At 38.8% G+C, this 27,406-nt stretch overlaps 1 protein-coding gene across 1 annotated transcript in view; it reads left to right on the forward strand.

Annotated features, from left to right (window-relative positions):
* The window catches only part of NELL1 (neural EGFL like 1), a 296,528-nt gene that overhangs the window by 266,614 nt on the left and 2,508 nt on the right, over positions 1-27,406 (forward strand). Inside the window, exons 16-19 of the mRNA XM_068398442.1 lie at positions 9,874-10,014; positions 19,090-19,283; positions 24,564-24,740; positions 26,487-26,711. Coding sequence (XP_068254543.1) covers positions 9,874-10,014; positions 19,090-19,283; positions 24,564-24,740; positions 26,487-26,711 — 737 coding nt within the window. The remainder of the gene's footprint in view (positions 1-9,873; positions 10,015-19,089; positions 19,284-24,563; positions 24,741-26,486; positions 26,712-27,406) is intronic.

The following is a 27,406-nucleotide window of genomic DNA, read 5'->3' on the forward strand; positions in this document are numbered from 1 at the left end:
GGAGATAGGCTAAGTGATTCAAGAGTCTTGATTTCTCTTCTTACCCCTTCCAGTCTTTTGTTATTTGGAATCTTTTGTGTAGGGTCTTTTTGTATACCCTTCTTATTATCAGAAATAAAAATATATGTTCCAAGGTGGATGGGGATCTTCCACTGAGTGACAGCAGTTGCAATCTAGTGTGCTGTGTGGAAGGCCCACCACAAATTTCACCCTTTTTATGAAACTGTGTTCATACATTCTCCAATATGCATTTTTATCATTTGCACTGTATTGATCAGCACTTCCTGAACCATTTTCTCCCCTAATTAAGGATGCAGAGAGCTTTACATTATTCTGCTTATGATTTCAAGAGCTCTTTTTACACTGCTTGCTTAGAGATTTGCTTCCTTGGGAGAGTTTATTACTGTATGAATGAAAATGCTTTTCTGAAGCTGTTAATCCTTTCAAGATTTAAAAAAACTAATTGAGAATATTTCCCATTATTATTATACTCTCAGGGGTGCTATAGGGCGTGCACACTATTATAATCTAAACCTGCAATTTGACTTTGCTTCTTGTGCCCTTTGGCACAGTGGTATCCACAGGGTTTTTAAGGAGAATGGCCAACGCTCCCCCACCCCAGCCACCGTGGTGCTTTTTGTCACTTTCTCATCAGCTGCTGCCTCCTGTTAGCAATGAAATTGTTTTGACAAGTGTTATTTTGTCTGAACCATATTCGATTATGGAAGGGCTCAAACTAATCAAAAGAACTTCCTAACACTGTGGACTATTGGGCTGCACTATAATCTTCTCAAGGAAGTGAAGGAGGACTCATCATGTGAGTAATTTTAAAATTGGTTGAGGCAAATCACCGAAGAATGTGTGATAGGGAGCATTTATTCTCTGTCACAGAATGTGCTAGATAAGATAATAGGCTATTTCTATGACTCTTTGATGTTGAACTTTAGCATTTCAAGTGCTAGACAGAGTGATGTATTGGTTATGCATTGTACCTAAAGATTGTGCATGAAGTGGTCTGCTAGCGTTGGATAATAATGCTAAGGCTCATCAATGAAGCTTTTATACATAGAGCCAGTGTCATTTGAATTATTCTTTTTGTGCAATGCACTGGATTGCAGACAGTTCATATGCTGGGTAGAGAATGCTGTTTGTCAGTGTCCTGTTTTATAAGAGGTTACATTCATCTTTTGTAGCTGTAATGAACCAATTTGCAGCCTGCATCCAGTTTACTTCAGTTTTCTTTGGAGTGAGCATTCCTTATGAGACAGAATCAGAGAAAGACAGAATGGTTGAGGTTGGAAGGGACCTCTGGAGGTCACCAACCCCACTGATGAGGCAAGGCCATCTCGAGCTAGTTGCCCAGAGCCATGTCCAGGTGGCTTTTGAATATCTCCAAGGATGGAAGCTCCACAAATTCTCTGGGCAACCTGTGCCACTGCTCAGTCACTTTTACAGTAAAGAAGTGTTTCCTGATGTTCAGACAGAACCTCCTGTGTTTCAGTTTGCACCCTTTGCCTCTGATCCTGTCACTGGGCACCACTGAAAAGAGCCTGGCTCCATCCTCTTTGTACCCTCCCTTTGGATACTTATATGCATTGGTATAAGTGTATATATACCAAAGTATATATATAAAGTGTCTATACCCCTGAGCCTTCTCTTCTCTAGGCTAAACAGTCCCTGCTCTCTCAACCTTTCCTCGTGTGTAACATGCTTCAGACCTTTAATCATCCTTGTGGCCCTTCACTGAACTCTCTCCATTTGTTCTTGTACTGGAGAGGCCAGAACTGGACCCAGCACTCCAGGTGTGGCCTTACCAATGCTGAGTAGAGGGGAAGGATCACCCTCCTTGACCTGCTGGCAATACTTTGTCTAATGCAGCCAAAGATACCATTTGCCTTCTTCACAGCAGGGTCACCTTGCTGGTTCATGTTCAACTTGGTGTCCGCCAGGACCCCCAGCGCTTTTTCTGCCAAGCTGCTTTCCAGCTGCTTGCCCCCCCATCAGCTGTTTTGTTTTAACATATATCCCCATTAGGTAATTCTTAAATTTTGTGTTCTTGGCAAAGAATGTGCAACTCTTTAATTGCAGCGTGCCAAAATCAATTGTCAAAAGTATTTTTTATTCTCATTGATGTATTAATCTTTTTATCAGATATGTAGTGTATTTTGCCATGCAGATTTTCTGAAATGTAATTCTGTAATATGTTTTTAGTATGGTCTTACCAGTCATTGTAAATTAAATGAATCTGAATTTACATCAGTTATGCTTTGAACTGGCTCAAAGCAGCTTTGTGCAGAAAAATACTGTGCTGTTAGGGATGGATTTGAACTTTTTTTTTTTTTAAATCTACATAATCCTAGCTGTGTAGACGTATACCTCTGTGTGTTGAGGACTTCATTGATTACAGTCTATTGACACGATAGACCTCTTCTGTTGATCTTGATCTCTCATTTTATTCTAGTATGCGCATCTAATATTCTGAATAGCTGCTCGTGCATAATATATGCAGAAACAACTCCAGTATCACAATTCAATTGAATTAGTAATCAGAGATAAGGATACTGAACATTCTTCAAAAATAAAGCCCGTGTTCATGAGTCATGAGGGGACTGAAGGTTGGCCTTGCCTTTACCTGATTATTTGAGAGATATGTGCAATTTACAGGTGAGATAACTAAGGCGGAGAGATACAGCAAATTGTCCAAAGTTGCCCAAAGCCAACGTGCAAGAATTTTGTAATTCCAGTCCACTGTTCTGTCATTCAGGTCACCAGTTTCTACAGAGATGCTACTAGATTGATTTGCGTGGGTAACCTTAGCATGGAGACCACACACTATTTATACGTATTTCTGCCTAAATAGGTAGAAGAATAATAAACTCAGGGTCCTGACAAAGTGCTCTGTTACATTTAGGAAGAGTGTAATGTCAAAAGAGTGTGAGAGGAGCATTCCTGGAGAACTGTGGGATATTGCCAGCAGGTACAAGGTGCTAGTAGGCAATGAGCTAAACTTTTGTCCTGAAGTTGTGAGGCATCAGTCCAGCAATGACTGGCTGGCGTTTACAAGCAGGATCTTTTGAACTATGTGTTCCCCACACCTCCCTCCAAGCCAGCTACATCAAGCATGATGGCAGTATCCTTACAAGGCGTGGGAAGACATGTCCTGAAAACATTGGGCTGATAGCCCTGCTGTTTTCAGGATGATGTAATTTGAAAGACATGTTGACCGTAGGCCTCAAATTTGACAGAAAGTCTCTTCCTCAGTTTGAAACTTAGCCTACTAATTGTGAAGTCAGTCTGTTTCTGGCTTACAGAGTGATAATTAAAATCCTGTTTGCAACGGAAACTCAAATGCAGTACTAAATATGAAATAGTTCTTCGCCCTGCCTAGTATATTCCTGCCATGCTTTCCACTGCGCAGTCTGGCTGCAATTCTTATTTCCTACATCATCCAGCAGTCTTTAAAGATGAGAATAAAAACCTCTTGTTTCAGCTCCAGTGTTGTGAAGTGACGTTTATTTGGACCGTTCAGGACCTTTAGGTTGCATACTCCAAGTGTGCTGCATATTTAGCATACAAATAGACAAATATGAGGGTGTGAGTGGCATGCACTAAACTGATAAAGACATCGTCTTGGAGTGTGTATTAAAAATGAATTTCAGTAAATTAGATGTTATATATTAAAAGAATTAATCTTAAAAATTGCTGGTACAACTAGTCTTTGTTGTTATTCTGATACCAATTTAATTCCATTTATTATTGTTGAACTCATCATTCTAAATTTGCACATGTGTTTCAGATGATTAAAAATCTTGATAACACCAATCCAGAATTACCCAATAAAGCATATTACAGCTGTTCTTTAATTATAATGAGTGGTGGGCACACCTTTCATCCCTGAAAGCCATTTAGTACCATTAAATTGTCACGTGGGTTTGATTATTAATGAATTTGAGTTGTATTCACTATCTCAACAAATTTAAAGTTTCATGGTTTACTACTGTGTCCTCAAAATAGAAAAATGGACCAAAGCCTGTACCATTTATTCAGATTCAGGCAAAACTATTCCTGCCTGAGAAGGAACTGCAAAGGCCAATATAAATATAATGCAATTAAAATCAGTCTGTGAAAACAGCCGTGACTGCTGAGGAGAGAGTAATATGTTATTTCGTGCTGATTGTTTGCCCAAAATCTCCTAATGAGTTAAAATGAAAGTAATTAAAAAAGAGGGTAAATGTCAAGGAAAAATTTCCTGAGCAACTATTCCAAAGCTTGCTACTGGCTTCCGTCAGAGAGAGGAGGAATCTGTATCACCTGAGACACTTAAATCTATGAGACAAGAAATTGATGATTAAAAATGCCAATAGATAGGGCTCAGACAGATGCCTTTCCCGTCCTTTCTGATTTTTAGTATCTCTGTAGTCTCAGGAATGAACTGGCCCCATGAGGCTGAGTGACAGCCATGAGTCATTATTCAAATATAACTAAATTATACAGTTATCTCTGTTCTTCTAAGTTACTATTTGTTTAATAGCTAAATTGCTGTACCGTTGCTGTATTGTTGGTACACCAGGCACGCTGGGTTGTAAACCTGTGACAAGGGCGGAGTGTTGTAGCCTCTTCTGCTTTGCACTGGGAAAATCTAGCAGACTGTAAGGGTGGCAGTTGTCAATGTATTTCTGCTTTGTATTGCAGATGTTTAAAAATAAATGCAGGCCCTTCTTGATAACTGTAGTGAACTGCCAAAACTAATGTAGAGATTTAATAGTATAGACAATATAAGAGTTAATAAGAAAGGATAAAATTCAGCCTTTATATAAGTTTATGTAAAACAGTAGAATTATTTGCTTACATCAACTGAATTTGGCATAAAGGTAGGCAGGTGGGAGATTTTTTTTTTTAGCGAGAGAGAGTATTTTTCATCTCTGCTCATCCAAAGTAGTTGTCTTTGCTTTCACGGTTTATTTGAAGTAGTCGAATTACTCCTTTGCAGCGGGGAAGCTGTTTGCATAGTGCTGTCAGTGACATCCCTTTCTTGCTATCTCTATCTCGGAGAAGTGACGCTCATGCGAAAGTAGGAGATGAGAAGAGGCTGTATTTTACATAGAACTTGTGCCTCAGTTGGCTGGGTGAATTTTTCTGGTGTGTTTATGTTGAAGAAAAATACTCTAAGGTGGAAAACAAAGCTGTAATGCTCTGGAGTTAACTGTCAGGGTGCGACTAATTAGGAAGCTTGAGACCTGTGTGATCCTGTTGTGTTGGTACATGCTTTTCCTGCTTTTAGGTCTCCTGATCAGCAGAGAGGTAAAGATAAGGATCTTATATTTTTTGCATGAAAAAAGAACACAGTAAGAGTTTGATGAACAGACACTTTTATAATAAAACTCTTCTGTCTCATTGAAACTGTAGATTGCTAGCTATTACATGACACTGAACAGTTTTCCTTTCAGTATTATCACACGGTGACTTAAATGTGATGAGGCATTAGAAAAGATTGCATTATTTTAATTTTACTTTTTCATGGGTTCTTGAAGTCATTGTGTTTTATTTTGAGGTAAATTATCCTATTTATCTTGTCTGCATAAATACCTTTATGAATAATGCAAGAAGCTGGGATGGTAAAAGTAAAAATTACAGACCTGCCCTTAAAGGACAGGTTTAACATCCTGCAAGAGCTTATTCAAAACCAACTGGTGCCTTTATTCTGCAATACAAAAAGTGCCATTTTTGAGCTTTTGCAAAGCCATTATAGTGGAGTATTGCCAGATCCATTAACAATTCTGTACTAATGACAGTTAAATAACTGAGTGGGGTAAAAGCAGGCAATGGAACGGTCTGTACAGGATCTCCTTTTACATCGACGCTGTCAGAAGGCATGAAAAAAAAAAATTGCAAAAATAGTTCCATGGGGGTAAGAGCAGCGATGTCTTCTGTTGAATTACAGCCAGAAATGAAAAATATTGCACTTAATGCAAAGGTAGCGCAGATATTTAACCAAAGACTACAGAAGCAAATGAAAGTTATGGGAGATTTTCAGTTCCCAAGGAAATACTAAATTTGCCGTTTCTCACAAGCACTCTGTTTTAGAATGTCTAGCTATTAACGCAGCTGTACAGAAAGCCCATATGAATTTGTGAGTCGGTGAATGTGTTTTCACTGACTTTGGTGAGCATGGCTTAGGTGTGTGGGATGACAAGGTGAAGAAGTGCAGGTAAAGACCCAGGCTCCTCCATCCATGGTGGGATGCAGCGATGCTCTGAGAAGGCAGAGTCTGGAGCCCTGAGAGCTGTGTGCCAACGCTGCTGCCAGGAGCACCGAGGGCAGGCAAGACGTAAAGCATGGGAACACAGCCAAAAAATGTCCACCCGTTGTTTCCTCTGGCCTGTGTCATTACAGAAGTTCTGCACGGGTTTTTCTGTGCTCCTTTGAAGAATGATTGTAATTTTTGTACTGTTTTCACTCTCAGGTCAGAGGTACACACTTTCATTTCAGCTTAACATAACTTTATGAAGAAAGTGCATATAGTGTATTCTGGTAAGCATCTGTAAACACAAAACACACACAGACACACACAAAAACAGTGCATATGTAGCTCAGATTCTATAGCAAAACCCAAAACCAGACTTTGATAGTAAGATATTCATTCTGAGGCAAGTATGCAAATATAGCGCTAGAATCTAAAGATGGAAAAGCAAAGATGAAAAGTGAATTGATTCTAATTCCCTGGACTGGCCATTATGTATTGCAACATCTTCCTATGCAGAAAAAGAAGTCCTCAAAAAGGTGTTTTCAAAAGCTGTAGTATGTCCAGATGGAGATGATCTATTAGGTAACTAAGTAATGTCACGGTATATGACACACCATTTTATAAAGCTGTTATTTGCAGTTCCCTCTTGGTATTACGAGCATCTTAAATCATTTAGAATTTCTAAAACAAATGCACAATATTTTCCTATACCTGCAGAGATATGTTTATACATCTGCTGCAAATAATGCACAAGACCACAGGAGAAGCTTACAGACCTAATCATAATATTTTCTCCCCTTTTGCTCTTTATGTACATCATTTTAAGCATGGGAATAAGAACCTGCAATGTATTAGACAAATGGAGAAGCTGCTAATGGCTTTCCCTGTTCATACCGCCCTTCATGCATATTGTATTACACGGTGCTGCTAATGACGTGTTGCCAAAGGAACACTAACTTGCAGCAGAAGCCGGGGCAGGGTTGCTTCCCCATTCCCCTCCCCGCACCATCAGACCAGCCTGTCTCCAGCACATGCACACACGCGCGTGCAGGAGAGGGCTGAGATGAGGAGCAAGGAGGAGTGCTGTTTAACCTGAAGAGGAGAGGAGCAGGACACCTTCTGTAAGCTGGAAATGGCTGTGGGAGAGGGGAGGTAGTCATAGGGAGCAGAGCTTGAAGGATTTTTTCTGTTTACTAGTTGCTTCGGCATCAGTGGTGTGTTTTGTGGCAGATTTTCCCAAAGCAGCCGGCACAGCACCTGCTCTTCCCTTGCCCTCAGTCCCTGGCGTGTGTAGGGCAGTGCTGGTGTAACTCCACTGGTCTAAGGAGGTGAAGGAAGTAAAGGAAGAACCTATACAACTGAAAGCGGGTCCCGTTTTCCCACCTCTGCTTGTTTAAGAACTTGGTTTGTGTCTCCCTAAACATCAGTGGACAAAAGCTATAGGCAGCTATGGTACTGCCACAATAGTCATCTAGTCTTGAAATAGTTCTATGTACTATTTTACTTTTCTGACATAATATACATCTGACACTGATGCTCTTCCTCTTCCATTAAGTAAATTGCTGCTTAGTTTTGGTATCCTGGCAGACAGGCTTTCTGAAAAGTAATCTGCCAGTCAATAAGTATCCTACACCATGAGCCTAAATCAAATACACTTTCAAAAGAGCTCAAGTTTAGAAATGAACTTTAGAAAAACTCTATTGATTTTGTAAATTAAAAATGTAAAATTGAATGGATAGAGGTCCAGTACAGGACTGACCCGAGGAAGCAATCTTTAAACAGGAATATTCTCCGATTCAACACTGAGAAAAGGAAGAAAGCAAGAAGGATTCATTTGCAATTGACCTGCAATAGCAAAGTCATTCACTTTCCAAATAGGATTAAACTTGTTCCATCAGCCATGACATGTGAAAAGATCATGGTTATAAATTCCATTTGCTGTAATGAATTGAAAGTGTCTGAGTTTGCAAGCAGCACTCAACGTTGATGGACAGCTAGATTTGTGCACTGTTTTAACACTAAAATTAGCTTCTACAAAATAAAAAGTACAGAAAAGGTGGCAGCAGTGACAGATTTTAAAGCATAAAAAACTGACTTTATTGTTAGATGGAAGGTGAATAAAGCTAGAAATAAATAGTGGATATAACCCTGTTATGTAGCTAACTTGCTTCATTCTTGAGTGAGGGTGAACACAAAACTGGAAAAAAGGCATTTGTTTAGGTCTCTCAGACATATGTCAACAAGAATAAATATTGTTACTTAAATGAGGAAAAATAAAACTTTTCTATGGTACTGCTTGTGAGATGTAAGAAAATGGAGCTGTATTGACGGATACTTCATTCAAATCAGTTTCAACGTACATCAACATGACTCCGCTGCAGTCCATGGAACCATAGTGGTGTATGTACTTCGTAAACTGAGATAAAAGCCACACTCTGGTTGCTTAATAACCTTAACTCAGTTGTGCGTCAGGATCATTAGACATTTGTACTTTGATGCTTGTAGAACTAAATGCAGTTTCAGAACCTGTTTTCCCCAAATTTGTGTGTTTGGTGTACACAATTTTATGCATATTTTAAATGTGCCAATTGCCATGAAAAAAATCTCAATGGATGAAAATGGCTAATATTTGTGAATAATTTGAGATTCATTTTAATTGATAAGGTACCTAGCTGAAAACTGTCCAAGATGTAAAAAAAAAAGCTTGAGCTAAACAGAGGAATGAAAATATAATAGCTTCTTAAATTACCATGAGGTTAACATATAATTAATTTGCTAATTTTAATTACAACCCTAGAAAATGTGCTGAAAAATGCTCAAAGGGGGAGAAGCAGCCAGGTGCCAGCCGTGATTAACCAAGGTTACTACCAATTATGAGGTCTCTATTAACCATGTTACAGAAATATTCAACACTTCTTTATATAACCAGCACATTTATTGAAACTCGGCAGGGTATTCAACTTGCTGTACCTTTCCCTGGCTACAGACTTGCTGTCATTTGCCTCACTCTTTTCCAGCTAAATGTTTTATTGCAGCTGAAACATGGACTGCTTTTTCTGTTATACACATAGTAGGTATTTATTTTGATCATGCAAACAAAAGAGATTAACTATTGTTTGCAAAGTGCTCCGAGCACCTTCAGTGCCAGATAGCTGCCAATATCACAGCTGAACACGGAAAACACAAATCCCAAAGAAAATGCTTTTTCTTTCCAAGGTGTCCCGGGACATGCAGTTTGTGAAACTGCCTTTGTAGTGAAGAACCTGCTCTGCAATGCTTTATATGCACAGACAAATGTAACTTCTGAGTTAAAAACAAAGAACAACAAAATCTGCATGATTGCTTTGCATTTTAAACAAACAGTGGTTTAAATGAATGTCTTGTATGTATCAAATTCCATGATGTATTATTGTTCTTTTTTTATTGCTGTTATGTGAGACGTGTTTTAAGTGTTTGTTGTTTGGAACCGTAATAAACCTTGATCCAGCTATTAAACGAAGACTTTAAAAAAAATAAAATAAAAAAAAAACAAAAGAAAAAAAATCAACATAAAAAAAAAAAACAAACCTAAAGCATTGGTGTCAAAGGAAATTAATTTCCTGGCTGGCTTGTGTTTTTCTCTGAGGCAGATATTGATGAGTGTGCAGAGGGGATCATTGAGTGTCACAACCATTCACGCTGTGTTAACCTCCCAGGGTGGTACCACTGTGAGTGCAGAAGCGGTTTCCATGACAATGGAAGCTATTCTCTTTCCGGGGAGTCCTGTGTTGGTAAGCAATGATCAGCATAGTGCTTTTTTTTCCTCCTTCTGCATGGTGTTATAAAGTGACTATTGAGACGCTGTCCTGAGCAGTTACTGTGTTTAAGGCTGAAATGAGAATGCAAGTGAGCGTGTCTCTGTCAGCGTCCCCAGCCACGCAGCGTGGGTGCTAGTTCAAGACACGTTACATTTTCGAATGGTTATTACAGGAGGGAGGCAGCCGGAGATCCAAACTGTGACTTAACTGCGCTTTGCCATTTATCATAATAAGTTGCTGTGAAACCTGAAGTGAAAGTAGGCTTTCTGGGGAGCATAATAGGCCATAAAAGGGGAAGAGCTGGTTTTCCGTTTTCAAATTTCAGCAGAGCGATACGAGAACACATTTGGGGTATGTCTGTGTTGCTTTGATTTGTTTTGCATTGTTTGGCATATTCATCATTTTATTTTTAGAATTATGCAAATAGCATCAATCCCTGTATGCACCATATTTGCAGAATAAGGCCCTAAGAGCAAGAACAGAGAGGAATTTTTAGAGTGTGGAGGAGTTTATTGGTTGTTTCTATGGGAGAACAAAGGATGAGGCTCCATGAGGATTTGGTGCTGGTTCTTGCAATCTGGGTGCCCTTGGCTGGCCGTAAGGCTTTGTGTGCCACTACAGCAAGTAAACAGTGCTAAAATCATACTGAAGGTGGTAATCTCTGCCTTACAATTTTTCCACCTTTCCATTTATTCTCAGAAGCCTTATACATAATTTCTATAGAATATTTTGTCAGATGAGTTTAAAACTATTTAGAAAGGATCCCATTTTAACTTTATATAGAGATAGATCAACTTCTTGTAGTCCTACATCCTTTCTTTGGAATTTCAGTTTCTTCATCTCTACTCAGTTCTATGAATTTTCTATAAAACTTTTTTTGCTTCTTCTGTGAAAGACTTGTTTTTCACATGTTCATAATGTGAACATAATTTCATTTGTCATGTCCAGAAGCGCGAATGACTCTAAGATTTAAAATATACAATTAAAGAAACAGTTATAATAAAAATTTGTAATACAGATATATCTATCTATTTGTAACTTGTAACAAACATCCCCATCTTTTACAAATTTTGGCTATTAGAAGTCCTTGGGATAAGACAGTATTGTGATTTAAAAATGCAGAGGAACAATAACTATTTTTGAAAGCAATATTTTGTAGATTGTCCAGCTATATTAGCTTTTCACACATTGCCCTAAGCTGACGGGGAGCTCAATAAAATTCCAGCAGTGAAATTCATTGGGGTGCTGTGTAAAAAATGGCAAATTTTACAGCATTTCGTAACTTAATAGATAAAACACCACATGAAAGTCATATACTTCTAATCAGATTCTCACATGTTAAGAGTTCTCGTCTGTAAAAGGAGGGATGGACAGAGCAGTGTTGAAAGTACTTGCTTTATGAGAAGTCAAAGCAGCATGACATAACCTTCAAAAAGCCCTGAGGCAACTGGGGCTAAGGGGCATTTGTAGCATTCCTGATGCCTGCCTGTACTGCTTGCATGGGGAACCCCATCCCTTGTCAGGCTGACCTTACGTAGCTGTTTTGGGACGAAGAAGATCTAAGGCTCAGGCTGGTCTCAGGAACAGACAGATGCAGTTTTGAATGGCCCATAGCTGGGCTCAGCTGCTGAAAAGGTCAGTATGGCTTGTGTTGCGTTGCTATCGAAGGGAAGGGCGCTTGGCTGCCTCACAGCTAAAAGGAGACCAAAATGTTCTGTGTTCTGTGGAGACTGAAGGGATGAGTTTTCCTGAAAACAAACTGCCCCTGTTTTGACCTGTGCAGCATGCTGAAAGTTCATAAGGTGAGGTGCTCATCTTGCCATATGCAAGTTGTAAATGGAATGTGAAATTAGCAGGGTGATTTTAACGAAATAGCTTTTCTGAACCATCTGCTGCGCAGGGCACCAGTGAGGAAGAGAATAAACCAGTTTATTTCATTTCATTTTACTGGTTAGCCAATTAAAAATTAATTGAAAGATTCTGCTAACCTGTATTGACAAATTTCAAACCATGATGTTTATTTTAAAGTGCAACTAAGAACTGGTTAAAATGACAGATAGATAACGCTACACATTCTAGCTAAAACTCATTTTCTTCAACACTGAGTTTCATCACGTTACAGAGCTTGTTTGCATGGTGGAGTATTTAGAGTCAGAGCCGGTGTCATTCACTCTATTTCAGATAAAAGAGGGTTCATCTGCTTAGCAACAGCATTTTCTCCTGGCATATTTTACAGACTGTATACTGAAATCCTAGTGTGTTCCTGAGGTAGATTTGGGCCATTGTCCTTCAGTATGTTTTGAAACATTTCTTCTTCCTCCTTGAAGTACAAAACTTGGGAACAATAAATAGGCTAAGAACATAAGTAAAAAAAGGTTAAATCCTCCCACACAAATTAATAATTATAATAATAATAACATATGAAAATCATAAGACAGTGGGAGGGAGCACTCAGCTCTGACAGATTGCCCAAAGCCCAGGCAACCGGTTGCTTTTGCTGGGTGCATTTGTGTATCTATTGGTTAACCCTCTTTCCCTCCGTTTATATGTAGGTGGCCTTGGAGCTGAGTCATTGCTTGCAGTGTCTCTGCAGTGCTTGCAGAGCATTTAAAAAATAGCATCTATTTGGGAAGCGTTGTGATACCCCAGTGCTTCTAAAAGCTTTATTCTCATCGACTAGGAAAAAACAGTGGAGTTTGTCACCTGGCAAGGGACAAATGTGTAAATCAACAGATGTGGCGGGGAAGGTCATAATATTGCACCAGAGCTTGGGTAATAAGGATGTATGACTTAGCCTGGCAACTTCAAGCTTGGGAAAATTCTTTTATTGCTCAAAATATCAACCAAAGGCAGCTTTGAAAAGGCAATACATTTCCATGGCCATGCTTTTATAAAAGGTGTCAGCTTCATAAGGTGATGGTGAGCAGGCTCAAATTAAGAGAATGTAATTTAATTTCCAGCGGTAGCATTTTTATGAGGCACTGGCCTTTCACAATGTGTTATTAAGAATACTGCTTGCAGACAAAAGACAATTGCTATACTGAGTTGCTACCAAAGTTTTCTTGGCAATTAAAACATGTAGGCTATAGTTGCTGGGTTGGGGTTTTTTTTTTCTTTTTTAATAGGAGCTTTGCTACGTTTTAAGGTAAACAAACTAAAATACTTTATAGAGAACTGTGAGTTGTCATACAATACATATCCCAGTATTAACTACTATCTACTGATACCATATTGAAGCAACTGGCATACGTTGTTTTTTCCCTGAACTAAGTACCTGTTGCCAGTTACCGCTACCTCATAAGGTAGTCATTGAATAAACCCTCACCGCTGAATTTTCAGCGATAACCTTTAAGATTATCAGAACCAAAAGAAGGGAAAATCTAGCAAAGAAATGGTGTATTCTGGGGAGTTAATAATGTCCCACAAAGTTTGCTCCTATCTACAGTGGAAAAATAAAAGCAAATTAAACTATACTTTTTAATCTCCATCTCTCTTTAAGTGGGATGCTTCCAGTCTGTAGAGAGGTATTCAGACCTTGGAGTGCAGAATTCCTGATTCCATTTTTTTCATGATGTTTTGTGTTTCTAAGTCTCTACATTGTGACTTGCAAGCACAGAAGGAAAAACAACCAAGGCAGCAGTCCCTGTCAATTGTTGGTTATTTTTTTCCTTTCATTAAGAATCAGTGCAAATTTGGTAGGGAAGCTTAACACGGATCCTCCTCCCACCAGAAAACCACAGGATTCAGCATGTATTTTGTCCTGAAAGGTTGTGTAGCTAGATCTCACTGCAGGGTTAGAGTAGCTGTTGTGGGGAAATGAAAGCTGGAAAAAGATAGGACTTAGCAGCTTGTGAGAGAAAACTCCACGTGTGTTAGGCTCCCACAAAAGTTGGGTGCAGCAGTGCTTGAGGGTCAAATCTGAATGGGTTTAAAATCGATCCCTGAAGCTTTCATATACTCCATAGTATGCTGCAGTGGTGTCTGTTACCTAGATTAGAAAGTAAGAGAAAAGGAGGTTTGTTCTTTATTTTGCCCCCTTTCTCTATCAAACAAAGTTAGACCCATCCTTTGAAAATCTTCTTGTATGTCTGGGAGTTGCTTTCCTGTCTATCATTAGGGGAGTGGTATGTAGACAGAAAGGCTTGTGTATGGCACACAGTATCCAAGACCAACTCTAGAACCTGCTGTTTTATGACTTCTATTCTGCTCATAGACTTTCTTAAAGCTCGTAATAACAGAGTGCATATCTGTGGATTTTATCCTGCAAAGTAAAAATTATCTTGCTTACTTTCCGTTTAGTAAATTCTGGTTCTTGTATTCTAAGAAAAAGTTGCATTACATGTCTTCAAGCTAATTTGTTTAGTCATTTCTATATTTCTAGAAAGCATTAGTAAATCCTATATTCAGAATCTAATTTACTATGCAATGTTCTTTAATAGACCCATTATGTCTCTATAGAATAAAAGTACTATCATAAAATATTTTCTAACCAAAAATGAATCTGTTTAGTGATTTTTTTTTTCCCCAAAGATGAGTCTAAATCACCTTGATTTAGAAAGAAGGCAAATACATTAAGTGACAAGTTGCCTGTGAAAAATGATATGTCTAAACAGTGTTTAGTTAACTTGTACATACATCGGTTTGGGAGCCCAGCATACATTTTTCATGTTAACATTATACTGTAATGGTTTAATGTACCATAACAGTTAAAATTAGCACATTAGCAGGATTCTTTCTTCTGCAACAGCTTATCATGATACTACAGAGCACCACAGTGCATGACTTGCTTGCACACATTTATTAAGGTGCTACAGAAAAGTCGTACCATTAAAACCTGAATAGCCTTGAAAACTAAGAAATGAAGTAGCTAGGGATTGGTTTAAAATTTCAGTGAAACCAAGTTAATGAACTTGTGTTGATATGTACAGTCATGCTTGTCTTCTACCGCATTCAAATACAGTGGTCATGGGACCTCTCATAATATCTGAGGCAAATTACTTCTCATTACAGCCAAAAAGGATGGAAGAGGAAATTGCATCTCAGGGGATTATTCTGTTCCATTTTGATTCTGATTCCGTGTCTGCCTGCATTCACAAGCTATCTTTATGTACTTTGAGAGTATATTGGGAAATGAGCAGATCTTGTGTGGTTTGTTTTCTTTTCCCAGCCACAAAATGTGACTAGTTGCACTGAGACTAAAATACATATGATCAAGTACTTGTTGCCGTGCATTTGTTTAACGAAGCACAGATTGGGAGTGTTTGAAGAGTGAAGATCTTGATCAGTTTTATGATAGTCCTGTGCAATGTTTGAGGTGGCACGTCTCGGCAACAATCACTTTGCTGTTGGCTATATGTTGTTGATAGAAAATAGCATGAGGCTAGCATTACAAGCAAGTTTCTGATTATGATAATTTCCACTATATCCTCACTTTTCCTTAAAAATGAACTGTGTGGAGGGGGGAAGGAAAGCTCTGGCACTTTTGCTTGGGTTAATTAGTAGTTTTTGCCACAGATTATCTCAATATAATGAATAAGATTGCAAAGTCCTATTCCAGGTGTGAAAATGAGATTGTTTTCATAAGTTGTCAGGTTGCATGAAAGAACTAACCCCCCAAAAGTCAAGACAGGCATCTTCTTCTTGTGCTGTATACAGGGAAAGACTATGGAGTCTCCTTGCTATTTCACATACGTACTTGTCCGTTGTTCTTCAAAGTTGCTTGAGTGATAAATAAATATTTCATCTTCTTCCTACCTAGTGTTGTTATAATAGGAAATAAGATTTGTGTACAGTTTTGCATTCCCCATCATTAAATGTTCCAGTTTTGGGCCCACATCTTCTGAGAGCAGTTGTGGAAAAGCAAACGAGATCTGGGGGGAGTGGGGGGAATTTGAGCTGAGCAAGGATTTGAATAATATAAAAATAATCTATATGCAAGAGTCTTGTCATAGAATTTTCATATTCATTAGAAGATCATTTTGGACATGTTCAGAATTTTAAACTAGGCTAATTTTTCAACACCTATGTAGGCACATTGATTCCAATTGTTAAGAGAAATTTCACACTAAATATGAGCATTTTCTTCCATATTTTGCATAGCCATCTACATGCTGATCTCATGTTGATATGAGCAAGTCCATTTGATCTCCATTAAACTGAAATACTTTCTTAAGCTAACTGGGAGCTAACAAATATGGGACCATTTGTCTGGGGTTTTTTCCTTCCCCACCCCCCAATCTGGTTTGAGGCTGAAAGAGTGAAAGAGACAAAAACATGTTATGCTTATAATAACTTCTTTTCCTCAAGTTACTGGGAACATTGGCTGTTTGTTCTTTTAGAGATGCAATCAGTGACAAGAAAAAACTGCCAAAGGGATGTTCTCATCTATTAAAAGTTCAGCTGGAAATGAGTGCAATGTCCAAGCCTTTTATGTTTGATTAATGACTAAAACTTTTAAATAATAAATGCCATAAAATAATAAGAAACCATCATTTGCATACAGAACGAAAAAAATGAGCAAACTGAGTAGCAATTAGGAATTTATGTTCACGCTATGTTACTCAGCTTTCCTTGATTGGTTTCTTTGTCAAGAATGTCCCGTTTATAAGTCTGGGCCGCTCTTAATGGGGCATCCTTTTTACGTGTGCTAAACGGCGAACAGCAGTAGCAGTACCTAAATAGGATGTTCTTCCCTTTTGGAAATGTATAACAGATCAAGTTGGCTTTGTGCAGTGTGAACAGGTCTGTGCTACTGAGAATATGAATAATGTTAGTTTCTATAATTGCTAACATCTGGCTTTCCATAAATCTGTTAAATTACATGGAAACAGAATGAGATTTCTGTGTCATAAGTAAAGCAATTACATGGAACTCTGTAGGCAATATGGCTTTATATTCATCTGTGAAATCCTTTTAGTTTTGAACTGTGAAAGCTACTCTTCTAATCTGCACTGTGATCCTGCTACATCCTATATATATATATGCTATTCAAGGAGCCCTTAATATGGTGGGGAAGAGAATACTGATGATGCTTGGTGAAATCACCAAAGACAAAGTGAATGCTTCGTTTATACCTTTGTCTTCAACATAAAATACAAGTCAAAGTCTATTGAAAAGAAAATGGGATATATCTAAGAATATTTTAAGTCTTACAGTAGGTGTTTGGGTATAATTCATTTCATACCAGTTCATTCATAGCTCTCTTCATGTCACTCTTAATGGTTTTTACCTCCTGTGGTACTCTGGCACTTGTTAAACAATGAACTACAAGTTTTGATTTCTCTCAGTGCAGCTCCTTTCACACCACTGATAGTGGACCTTTCAAGTACTCAGTTAGTGCTAAGCTATGTGTTAGAGCAATAATGTTATTTTTTGGCAATTAAGACTGTCAGGGCAGCAAAACACACCATTTTTAGGGAAGTTTGAGCAATGAGGAATTGAATCATGCTATCAGGCTGCTGGGAACATCTCTGACAAAGAACTGGCCCACAGGTTAGCCTGGGAGTGAAGCCCTTCTGCAGTGTATTTGCCTCCAGCTTCCCTTTGGGTCTATAGGAGAAAGAGGAACTGCCACTTTCTGGTGACCCAGGCCCCTCACTCAGTTGTGCAGGTTGATTTTGCATTTGGTCAAATCCAAGGGCACTTCCACATTTCAACTTGTTCCTGGACCATTTATTAATTGAAATCAAGAATTTTACTAACCACGTCAGAGGGAATTTAGTGAATTGAATTGTTATAGAGAGGTTCCTTCAGCAGATTGAGAGAATTGTTCACGTCTCTAAGTTCTGGCTTTCTGAGGAGATGACTTGCGAACCCATGGCACTTATCCAAAAAGCAGGGCAACTGGCCATCACATCCCACCTACATTAGACTTTAGGTAATTTTTCTTTGTAAGTTCTATTGAATTTTTAAATTCGTTGTTTTAGAGAGGAATTAAAAGTACTCTTGGGTAATATTGAACAGTTATAAATTTCATGCTAGCATTAAGGTAATTTTAAATGGTAAGTGTGATGGTTCTTCCTTGTAATTTCTGAATTAATATAATAGTATCCTGGAATTTTCATGACAGAAACCATCACATACTTCTAAAAGGTTTTCTTCTTCAGCCTTCCTCCCACTGTTGCTTACAGTTTTCATTGTTCATGATAGAACAAAAGAGACCCGCCAGTTTACTGGTATTTTATCTGGACAATCTGTCAATATATTGTTTAAGGTCAGTCCAAAGTTTTTTTTTTCTGAAAGAGATACCTGTTTTTAACAATGTGCTTAAAAATCTCAAGGCTTTTTCTGCAAGAAAAATAATGCTGCATTAACGCCCTAGATAAATGAATATTGCATAATTATATTTTACCCTCCAAAAGCAGTTTTAATGGCATACTGTAATTCACTTTTCTCTAGTGTATAATGATTTTCTTTTGTGTCATTGCTAAATCATACTTTTCCTGCATAGCTTTGCTCTAAGACTTTTTTCCTGCATAAGGTACTTCTGATTTCTTTCTTTTTTCCTTTTCTTTTTTTTTCTTTCTTTTTCTTTTTTTTTTTCTTTCCCCAATTCACTTATACCTTCCAGCAATGGGAAAAGGACGCAATTGACTGCTTTTACTATGGGAAATGTTGATCATGCTAGGAACTTCTCAAGAATAGGGCACTTCTATTTTGGTGTAAAATCCAGAACAGAGAGTGGGCTAATTGACAGAAAGTCACTCTGATTGTTTACTAGTTTCCAGTCACTGGGAAATCACTTTACACCCTTGTCTGAGTGTTCAAGTTCATCACTGATACACAGTTCCACTAGGTATGTTGGTCTCAGCATTTACAATTAAATCTGCTTTAGATAGTTTAAGAATTCTTGGTGTAATTTAAAAAAACACTGGAGAATAACCTAAAAAAATCAGTGTTTAGTGTCTCACAAGTAAATATGGAAGATATCAGAAAGAAGGCACCCTCTTCCACCAGCAAGGCAAATGAGCAATAATTACTTAATACAGAAATAAAATTTGCTCCGTGAAAAAAAAATGTCCAAAGCATTACAAATCTGCTGTTTTGCAGATATCGATGAGTGTGCCTTAAAGACCCACACCTGTTGGAACGATTCAGCCTGTGTGAACCTGGCAGGAGGGTTTGATTGCCTTTGTCCATCCGGACCATCTTGCACTGGAGACTGTCCCTATGAAGGCGGCTTCAAGCGGAATGGGCAGGTGTGGACCCTGAGGGAGGACAGATGCTCCGTTTGTTCCTGCAAGGTGAGATCCAGCTGGTCTGGGTTTCAGGAGTCCTTCAATTCTCTGGGCTCATGTCAGAAACCAAATATTGCGGTGCCAGTGGTGTGGACAAAAATACTAGCCTAAGCCCAAGGTGCTGAGGCAAAAGGTAAGCTCTGCTGTGGATACTGAAGCTGTGGTGGGGAAATTCTTCTGGGAAGTCATCTTTTTTTCTTATTTTGCACAACCACAGACACTGTTAAATAATGGCTAACCCTGCTGAGCATCTACTATGTCAGCCCATGGGCCAGAGCTACTCAGAGCCTGCCTTGATGAGGGTCTTGCATTACCCTTTAATGCAATGTGCAGGCGATTAGCTTGCTTACTGGAAATGTCGAAAACTGATTTCAATTTCTGTTTCGCATGAATATGCGTCTCTCAGGACAAGTACTGTAGGCAGCCATCTTCCTGTTGGTGGTGTTTCCCTTTACTTGGAATAGATGTGAATTAACTGGGTGAGAAGGAAGGCCTGAGCAAGAGTCAAAGGTTAGAGGACCTAGCAGCAGGCACTTAATTTCCTCAGTGAGGAAGGGTGAAGGCTAGCTTTCTCCTCCTCGTCCCAGCTTGGCTGTGTTGGCAGCTCTCCCACTTGAGCAGTGCAGCTCTCTCTGCACCTTTGGAGAAGCTGGGCATAGTATAAGGAGATCTACTTTAGAGTTAACAGATCAGTTTTTTGGTTTTTTTTTTCCCCCCTGGAAATTGTCAGTTCTTTGCTGAGCGTTAATCAAGTTAAAAGAACATTTGACTCTGCTTTCTTCATTTTCACTAGTTAAAAGAGGAGTGCTGTCACTGAAATGACAAGAATTTTAGAAATGCACCAATCTGAGAAATGTTTGGGTTTTTATGGCCACTTTGACCTGATGCGTTCATAGCACTGGTAAAGCTGTCCTTAGACACAACAGAACACTATTGGCCCTTGCATAAGTCAAAGTAAAATAAGATTTTGGCCACTGTGAAAAGCTGAACATAAGGCATGAGAAGTGGCCTATCAGTCCCCATGTCTTAATGCTGATGAGCCAAAGAAGCGTTAAAGAGTTTGGGCGGGGGACAAGGGGGAAGAGTTGTTTTGAAGTCGCAGGAAGCTGAAAACCTCATAATTTCAGTATTGCAATAGTGTAGCAGAAGGGAACATCAAGACATTAGAGTGAATAGAACCCGCAAAGCACACTGCTGTTTTGGGCTCAAAAGGGAATATGTTCTTGTTAGTTGCTATATTTTTTACTTCAAGTAGCCTCAAGCTCCCTAAAACTCCTCCCTTCAGAAGCTGAAGTGTACAACTCCACTGAATATATATCAAGCTTTTATTGTAATCTTGGGGAACTGGCTGGCTTATGAAAAGATTTTCAGTCAATAGAATAAACAGTTTAATATATGTGAAGACATCTGGTCTGCCTTTGCAGAATTATAACTATTAGTATTCCCATTTTAGATGGGTTGTAATTTGTTTTATTTGCCATTTTTCATTGCACTTATTTCTTATGTTGAATGTTCTTATTAGTATATGAAAATATACAAAATGATTAACTGGTAGATAGATATTTTAAAATAAGCCTGGCACTATTTGTTGCTATGACTCCTCCTTTATATCTTCCTCGCCTCCCAGTTTTTTCCTTTGTGAATTAACATTTGCATTTAATTTCACTCCAGTAGCTGCCTTGTTTCAAGAGCCAAATTCTTTTCTATAAAACAGGGAAAACAAGGAAAGCTCCTATTCTATCATATCCCGGGCAGGATGTAAAGTCTTCACTCAGTGTTTATTGAAATATGTTATTGAAATATATTTTTATAAATGGTGATAGCTTCCAGTACACCAGACTTCTTCTCAGACCTGCTGCAGGACTCTCTCCTTTTCATGCAGTTGCATGGAGAGCTGGCCCTGCTTGACCTTTTTGCAGCCTGCTCAGTTTTCAGTGAGGAAAAGGGCAGAGTGTAACTAAATCATTCCTTATACTTCTAACTCTAACTTGGTAATGGTCCTACTCACTTGTTTTATCTGGGAGACAAATCAGCATTTCAGATTTAAAATAATATGTTTTCTTTTGCTATGTTTATTTTAGGAGAGGATATATTTTGTGCGGTGACTGAAAAACATAGATCCCATCTTGAAAATATTTTAACATAAATTCTGGTGCAAAGGAAATTAAATACCTTGCTTAACTTTGAAGTTCATTAAGTAAGGTTATTTGTGGCGTAGGATACTATGGAATGTGAGAAATTATATTGCTTCAGTTCTATAATGAAGCTAAGTGTCATTATTGAAGCACAGGGGACTGTTTCAGTATTTTATCAGACCCTGCATCTTCAAACCATCCTCGTTCATCTGAATGAATACAAAGTTTACAGAAACATAGATTCTCAAAGCTATAAATTAATACAGTACCTTAAGTATATTTGATACATCTTCTACAGGCATTTTCCTGAACTCCTGTGGATTTAATACACAATTAAATTTAAGACTGGCAGAAATTTGAAGGATTGTGGGGAGCTCTTACTCTCTCCCATGAAAAAACTAAGCCTGGCTGTATGGTCTGGCTATATCTGGGCTTTTGAGTCTGTCCTCTAATTAAGACAACTCTCCATTCCCTGTATGAAAAAAAGCCCGGGGGATAAGCACAGCCCAGAGAACAGGGGGATATGCCAAGGTGAAGTGTGCTCCTGAGGGTGAGAACAGTTTGGTGATTTGGTTTCTGCAGGGCCTGATTTCTGTCCAAGTTGGCTTTGGGGCTCTGTGGAAACTTGAGTCACCCTTTACAGCGATTCCCTTGTGTGTCAGTTTTTCCTTTGGTAAGAACAATTTTGTGTGCATACCACTGATGCTTGTGAAGCACGTAAAACCGATTCAGTGAGGAAGGCGGGGAGGGAGAGGTACTGATAAGATGCTGTATGTTATTACCTACCAAAAGAAAATAAGTTGCTTTCTATATATTTCTCAATGCTACTATAGAACTGCAAAGATGTAAGTGAGATGTAGCTTAAGAGGCTTTGTGTCACTGCACTATAGGGATAAAAATGTTTTTTGAAAGGCATGGAACTAATGAGGTTGTAGATAAAACACACACATGCTTACAGAATAAAGAGGGTAGCAGTGTATTATGATTACCAAAAGGTCTCTGGCAAAATCATCTGGCTTTGTCAGTGTTCTGAAATACAGAGAGTAAAGGCGATGTAAAAGGTTAGCTGCTCCCCAGAGGAAACAGCACGGGAGCTCCGAGAAGCACAGAACTACCAGCACTGTCACCAGCTGAAAGGGGAGTTTGAAAACTAATCTTGAAAGCTTGGAAATGGAATTGGGACTAAGCAGACAGGTTATTATTAGCCATTGTTAATCAGCACTCTATTATGGAGAGGAGAGAGACTACCATTGTCGAGGGTGTTGGGTTGCCCAGATGTGCGGTGCAACCCCACGTGCCTGGAGCTAGTCATCCTGGCAGAGCTTTTGTGCTGAGCTGCTGCTGGATGTCTACCCTCAGCAAGGGCTGGAAGATGAGTGTGCTTTTCCACCTGCAAGAACGGAGATTTAGTTATAACTCTCCGTCAGGGAAGGCTTTCCGTTCTCTTCTTTCACCACTTGCTGAAAGGAGAGGATGACTTCTGTCTTTGGGGTTTTTTTTGTGGAAAGGGTTTGTTCCCAGCATTGCATCTGGACCTGGCTGGATCTGTGGCTAAGGAAAAGGGCCACTGCCAGACTTCCTTACCTTATGATTTACTTAAGCTGCTGAGTAAGGAAATAGAGCTTGTTTATTCCTTCTCCCGCAGCTAAAGCAGCAAACTAGCCACAAGTAGAGAATCCTTAGTTATCTTAATTTGATACAAAACTGAATAAAGACTGCAGGGCAGCCTAGTCCTGTACCGTGTGCTTGGCAAAAGCAGTTCAGATCCATGTTAATCTGGCGTGTTTTCTATTTCCATAATTCTGTGTTCTCTTCAGCTTTCCTTGTTAGGCATGAGAAATCATTTTAATTACTCTTACAACAGAAAGTTATATTCTAATCAATTCAAAACTATGATGGAATGCATCAGTGACACTGACTGACATGGGTATTGTGAGTCCTTGATGCTGATTTTGTACTTGTTTCATTGTGGCCAAGACTGGCTTTGCTTAAAAACAAGAGCCAAACACAGATTCCTACATCAAAATAGAAACAAAACAACCTTCCATGCTACATGCTGTGATTGTGGCTATTTTTTCTGCCTGCGGCAAAGACATCCTGGGCTGCTGTCACTCTTTTTAATAATCACTTTTTTAAAGGATCAAGAGGAAATAAATTCCCTTGATTTGATAGGTATCCCTTTATTTGGTGGAAGTTCATGTCAAAATTTTTCAATAATCTCCTTGTTGTTAACTGATTTTAGTTCCCAGCCTACGTGTTGCATATCAGTATGTTGGCTCACCTACAGTGAGGGGTATAACTTCAAACATGATAGTCTGTCCAATTTTCATAACGGGAATTAGAATCAATTTGGTTTTCTCTGATGCAAAGAGAATATATCCTTTTCTCTTTACATGCAGAAACAATTCTGTTTATCTCAAACATTTCTGTTTATCTCAAACATTTCTGTTTAATGGTCTTCAACAAAATGGGCCATCCAATACTGTAAGCAAATATTTAGCAAAATCATATTTTGGAGAGCCTGTGGGATACAGGCTCTCTTTAATACATGGACAGAATTATAATGGATGATGATAAATCCAGCTTTAAGATGGTGTACTGTAGGTCCAGATGTCGAACAGAACCAATGCTGAATTCAGAGTAAAGAATGGTTAGTGCCACTGTGATTTTGCTATACTGTTCTCCTATGAATTTAAAGGGACCACCTTCATAACTTCAATTTATTTATTCAAGTTATATTCTTCACAGTGATACAGTCAGTCAAAATAGTGCAAAACAAATACTGTATGTATTAGAGCAGCAACCGCTTGAAGAGTTTGTTGATGTAACCAATGAGATATGAAATTGCTTCACTATATTTCTTCTGAGATACTAATTTCTTTTAAATTCAATTAGCTGGAGACAGGAAAACTATTCTCAGATTCAGAGTATTGGATCCATGCACTGACAGAAATTGGGACAATACTGGTATTTGAGGTATTACTCACAACTGGCAGGATCCAGTCCTTGTTGGTAGTAATGTCAGATACATTAAGAACTTAATATACCCTGATATACCAAAGACATGCCCTTTGATATATACACTCTGTGACCTTACCCAGGCTGCTGTCTGGCAGTTTGTGGCTGACAGCAGGGCAATGTGTCCTTGCAGGATGGAAGGATTTTCTGCCGGAGGACAGCCTGCGACTGCGAGAACCCCAGCGCTGATCTCTTCTGCTGCCCGGAGTGCGACACCCGTGTCACCAGCCAGTGCCTCGACCAAACTGGGCACAAGCTCTACCGCAGTGGGGACAACTGGACCTACAGCTGTCAGCAGTGCCGTTGCCTGGTATGGGTAAAGCGTTTCAGAGGGGAACAAGAATAATAAGGGTTGTGATTTTTAGCAAAGCATACGTGGAAGCAGGCTCTTGGCTCTCTCTTCACCTGCTTTGCAGACTAGGAATGATGATAAAGCACTTCCAGAGCACCAGAGAACTGAAAGCTACACCATCAGTTCTCCTCTTACTGCTGCATAAGTAGATCTAATGAACAAAATGAAAAGCTTGACAAAAGCTTGAAAACATTGACACTATATTAAGTTTAGCATTAGTCTACTTTTGAGAACTTTTATAAGGTTGTCTGAGCTTTAAATGACTTCTGAAAATTTTTTTCACATGTGGTGGATTTGGTTGGAGGAGTTTCAGCTTTTAATTACATCAGCTGGTGTACCTGTCTTATCAAAATGGACAATGCAATTCTTTTCTTTCATTCAGCAAATGCTGGAAAAATGGAGTGCCAGTGCCACACGGTGAATTAGCAAAAGTTAACCAAAAAAAGAAGGATAAAGAAAACTGAAATTACTAGACAAACATGCAAAATAAAGAACATTTCTTTTCTCACTAGGCACTGTAGATTATTTCCCTAAAGCTTTAATATTTGCACAGATATACTAATTAGTGCAGCAATGAACTTCATTAAAATTATCAATTTTCCATTTGTAGCTGACTGTATAACATTGTCTTTATATATGATATTAATCAAGAGGTGTCTGAGCATCAGGAAACAAATTACATTCAAAGCTAAGTTACTGTCAAGAGATAATTATCCATAATGTACAGCAGTAAGTATTGTATTTTGTATCCTCCTAAGATATTTTTTAATGTTTGCAAAAGAAGAGCAAGAAACATTTGCAGCCAGCAGCAGTGGCAAATATTAGATGTGACATGTTTTATAAGGGATACTGAGTTTGTGGCTAGCAGTTCTTTGCATAATTTTATGATTGAGTTTACAAACGTACAGAGCTAGAAGACAGTGATGCACTAAATCAGTGCTACATGTAAGGTTCTGGGCAGTGTGTGATGTCAGCATCTGAAGTGCTTACAGAGTAGGTTAAGTTTAGACAGGTTAAGTTTAGACACATGGATCCTACAGCAATGCTCTACAGAAGTGACCCGATGATTCTCTCTTCTCCATGCTTCTAGCTAGTAAACTGCTTTTTTTACAAAGCTAAATAATAAAATAAAATGACTCAGCGGAACATAACTGGTATTACTCTACAATTCATAGAATCATAGCATCATAGATGCTTTAAGAGTTGACAGTAAAATCAATTCTGGCTGTTTCTAGTTAGATCGATGTTTAGTGTGTCTCGAACATACTAACCTACATCTAGCTGCAGTGTTAATTTTCTATTTGAACAGTTGCTGTGATCCTGCAGAGATGTTTATGTGACCAGGCGTAGAAAGAGGGCATAAGTCTGCAAGGCAGTCACTGCAAAAATTATAGTTTATGGAAAATATTGGAACCCAGTATTTAATGCTGCCTTTAAAAACCCTGAAGAACTCAAGTTCTCCTCCTACAATGATGACAGTGTCATAGTTTAGTCAAAAAACAACCAAATGATAGTCTGCTACATTTAGGAAACTTCAGCTCAGTATTCAAATATGCATTTATATGATCAACCAAACTGAGAGGTGATCCATTAAGTTTATTTCAATTTTGGCAAAATAAAACTTTCCCATTCAACAGAATGCAAAGTTTCGTGGGAGCTTGTAAATGGCAACTAATTCAATGAGCTTTGCCTCCATTTTTACAGGAAGGAGAGGTGGATTGTTGGCCTCTTCTGTGCCCGAATCTAAACTGCGAGTACACAGCCATCTCAGAAGGAGAGTGCTGTCCCCACTGTGTCAGTGACCCCTGTTTGGCTGACAACATCACCTACGACATCAGGAAAACCTGTCTAGATGGTTATGGAATCACAAGACTTAGCGGTGCTGTATGGACAATGTTGGGATCTCCTTGTACAACCTGCAAATGCAAGGTACGATGGGCAAAGTAGAATGGTAATGGCAATGTATGTTGCTGCATAAAATCAGGGTCGCTTTCTGCCTTGGAAGCTCACTTTGAGATCTCAGGGAAGTAAATGAGACTGGAGGGCAGAAGCCTACAGAAAACCCACGCCTTTTGTGCTTTGAAGGGTGGAAACAAAACAATTCTGTGCTTGTTGAAATGTTGAGTGCAGATATGTAATATCCTAGTGCAACTTTCAGACTTTCTGTTGGAAAGCCCTTCAGGCATTCTCAGTATGAATCTGGGCTAATACATTAATAATTGCCTAATGTGGATGTTCATGAAAATGTGTTTTACAGAGCTAGTAAGCAAAGGCAAAAACTAAAAGTTTCACCAGCAAGCATGCAAGTAGAAATGCGTTGCAGCTCAGGGATGAAGGCACTCCCGCAACAGAAGGGGGAAGGGAACATCACAGTTTCTGACGTATTTGATCCCATGGCTCTAATGCAGAAGCGCGGTCTGTCTCCCGTGCTCCATGCAGTGATGACCCCATTGCACTAATATCAGAATTATGAAAATGTTGTTTTGGGTTATATAAAATGTTCTTCTGTTCACTGTGGGAAACCAAGCTGTTGCTCCAGGGCTTTAAATTATTGAAGGTAGCTTTTCTGCTATTCTTCAGAGTTTTTCCTATGGATTTGTGTTGGATTTAAAAAAAAAAAAAAA

The sequence above is a fragment of the Nyctibius grandis genome, chromosome 4 (assembly GCF_013368605.1).
Source record: "Nyctibius grandis isolate bNycGra1 chromosome 4, bNycGra1.pri, whole genome shotgun sequence".
NCBI lineage: Eukaryota > Metazoa > Chordata > Aves > Nyctibiiformes > Nyctibiidae > Nyctibius > Nyctibius grandis.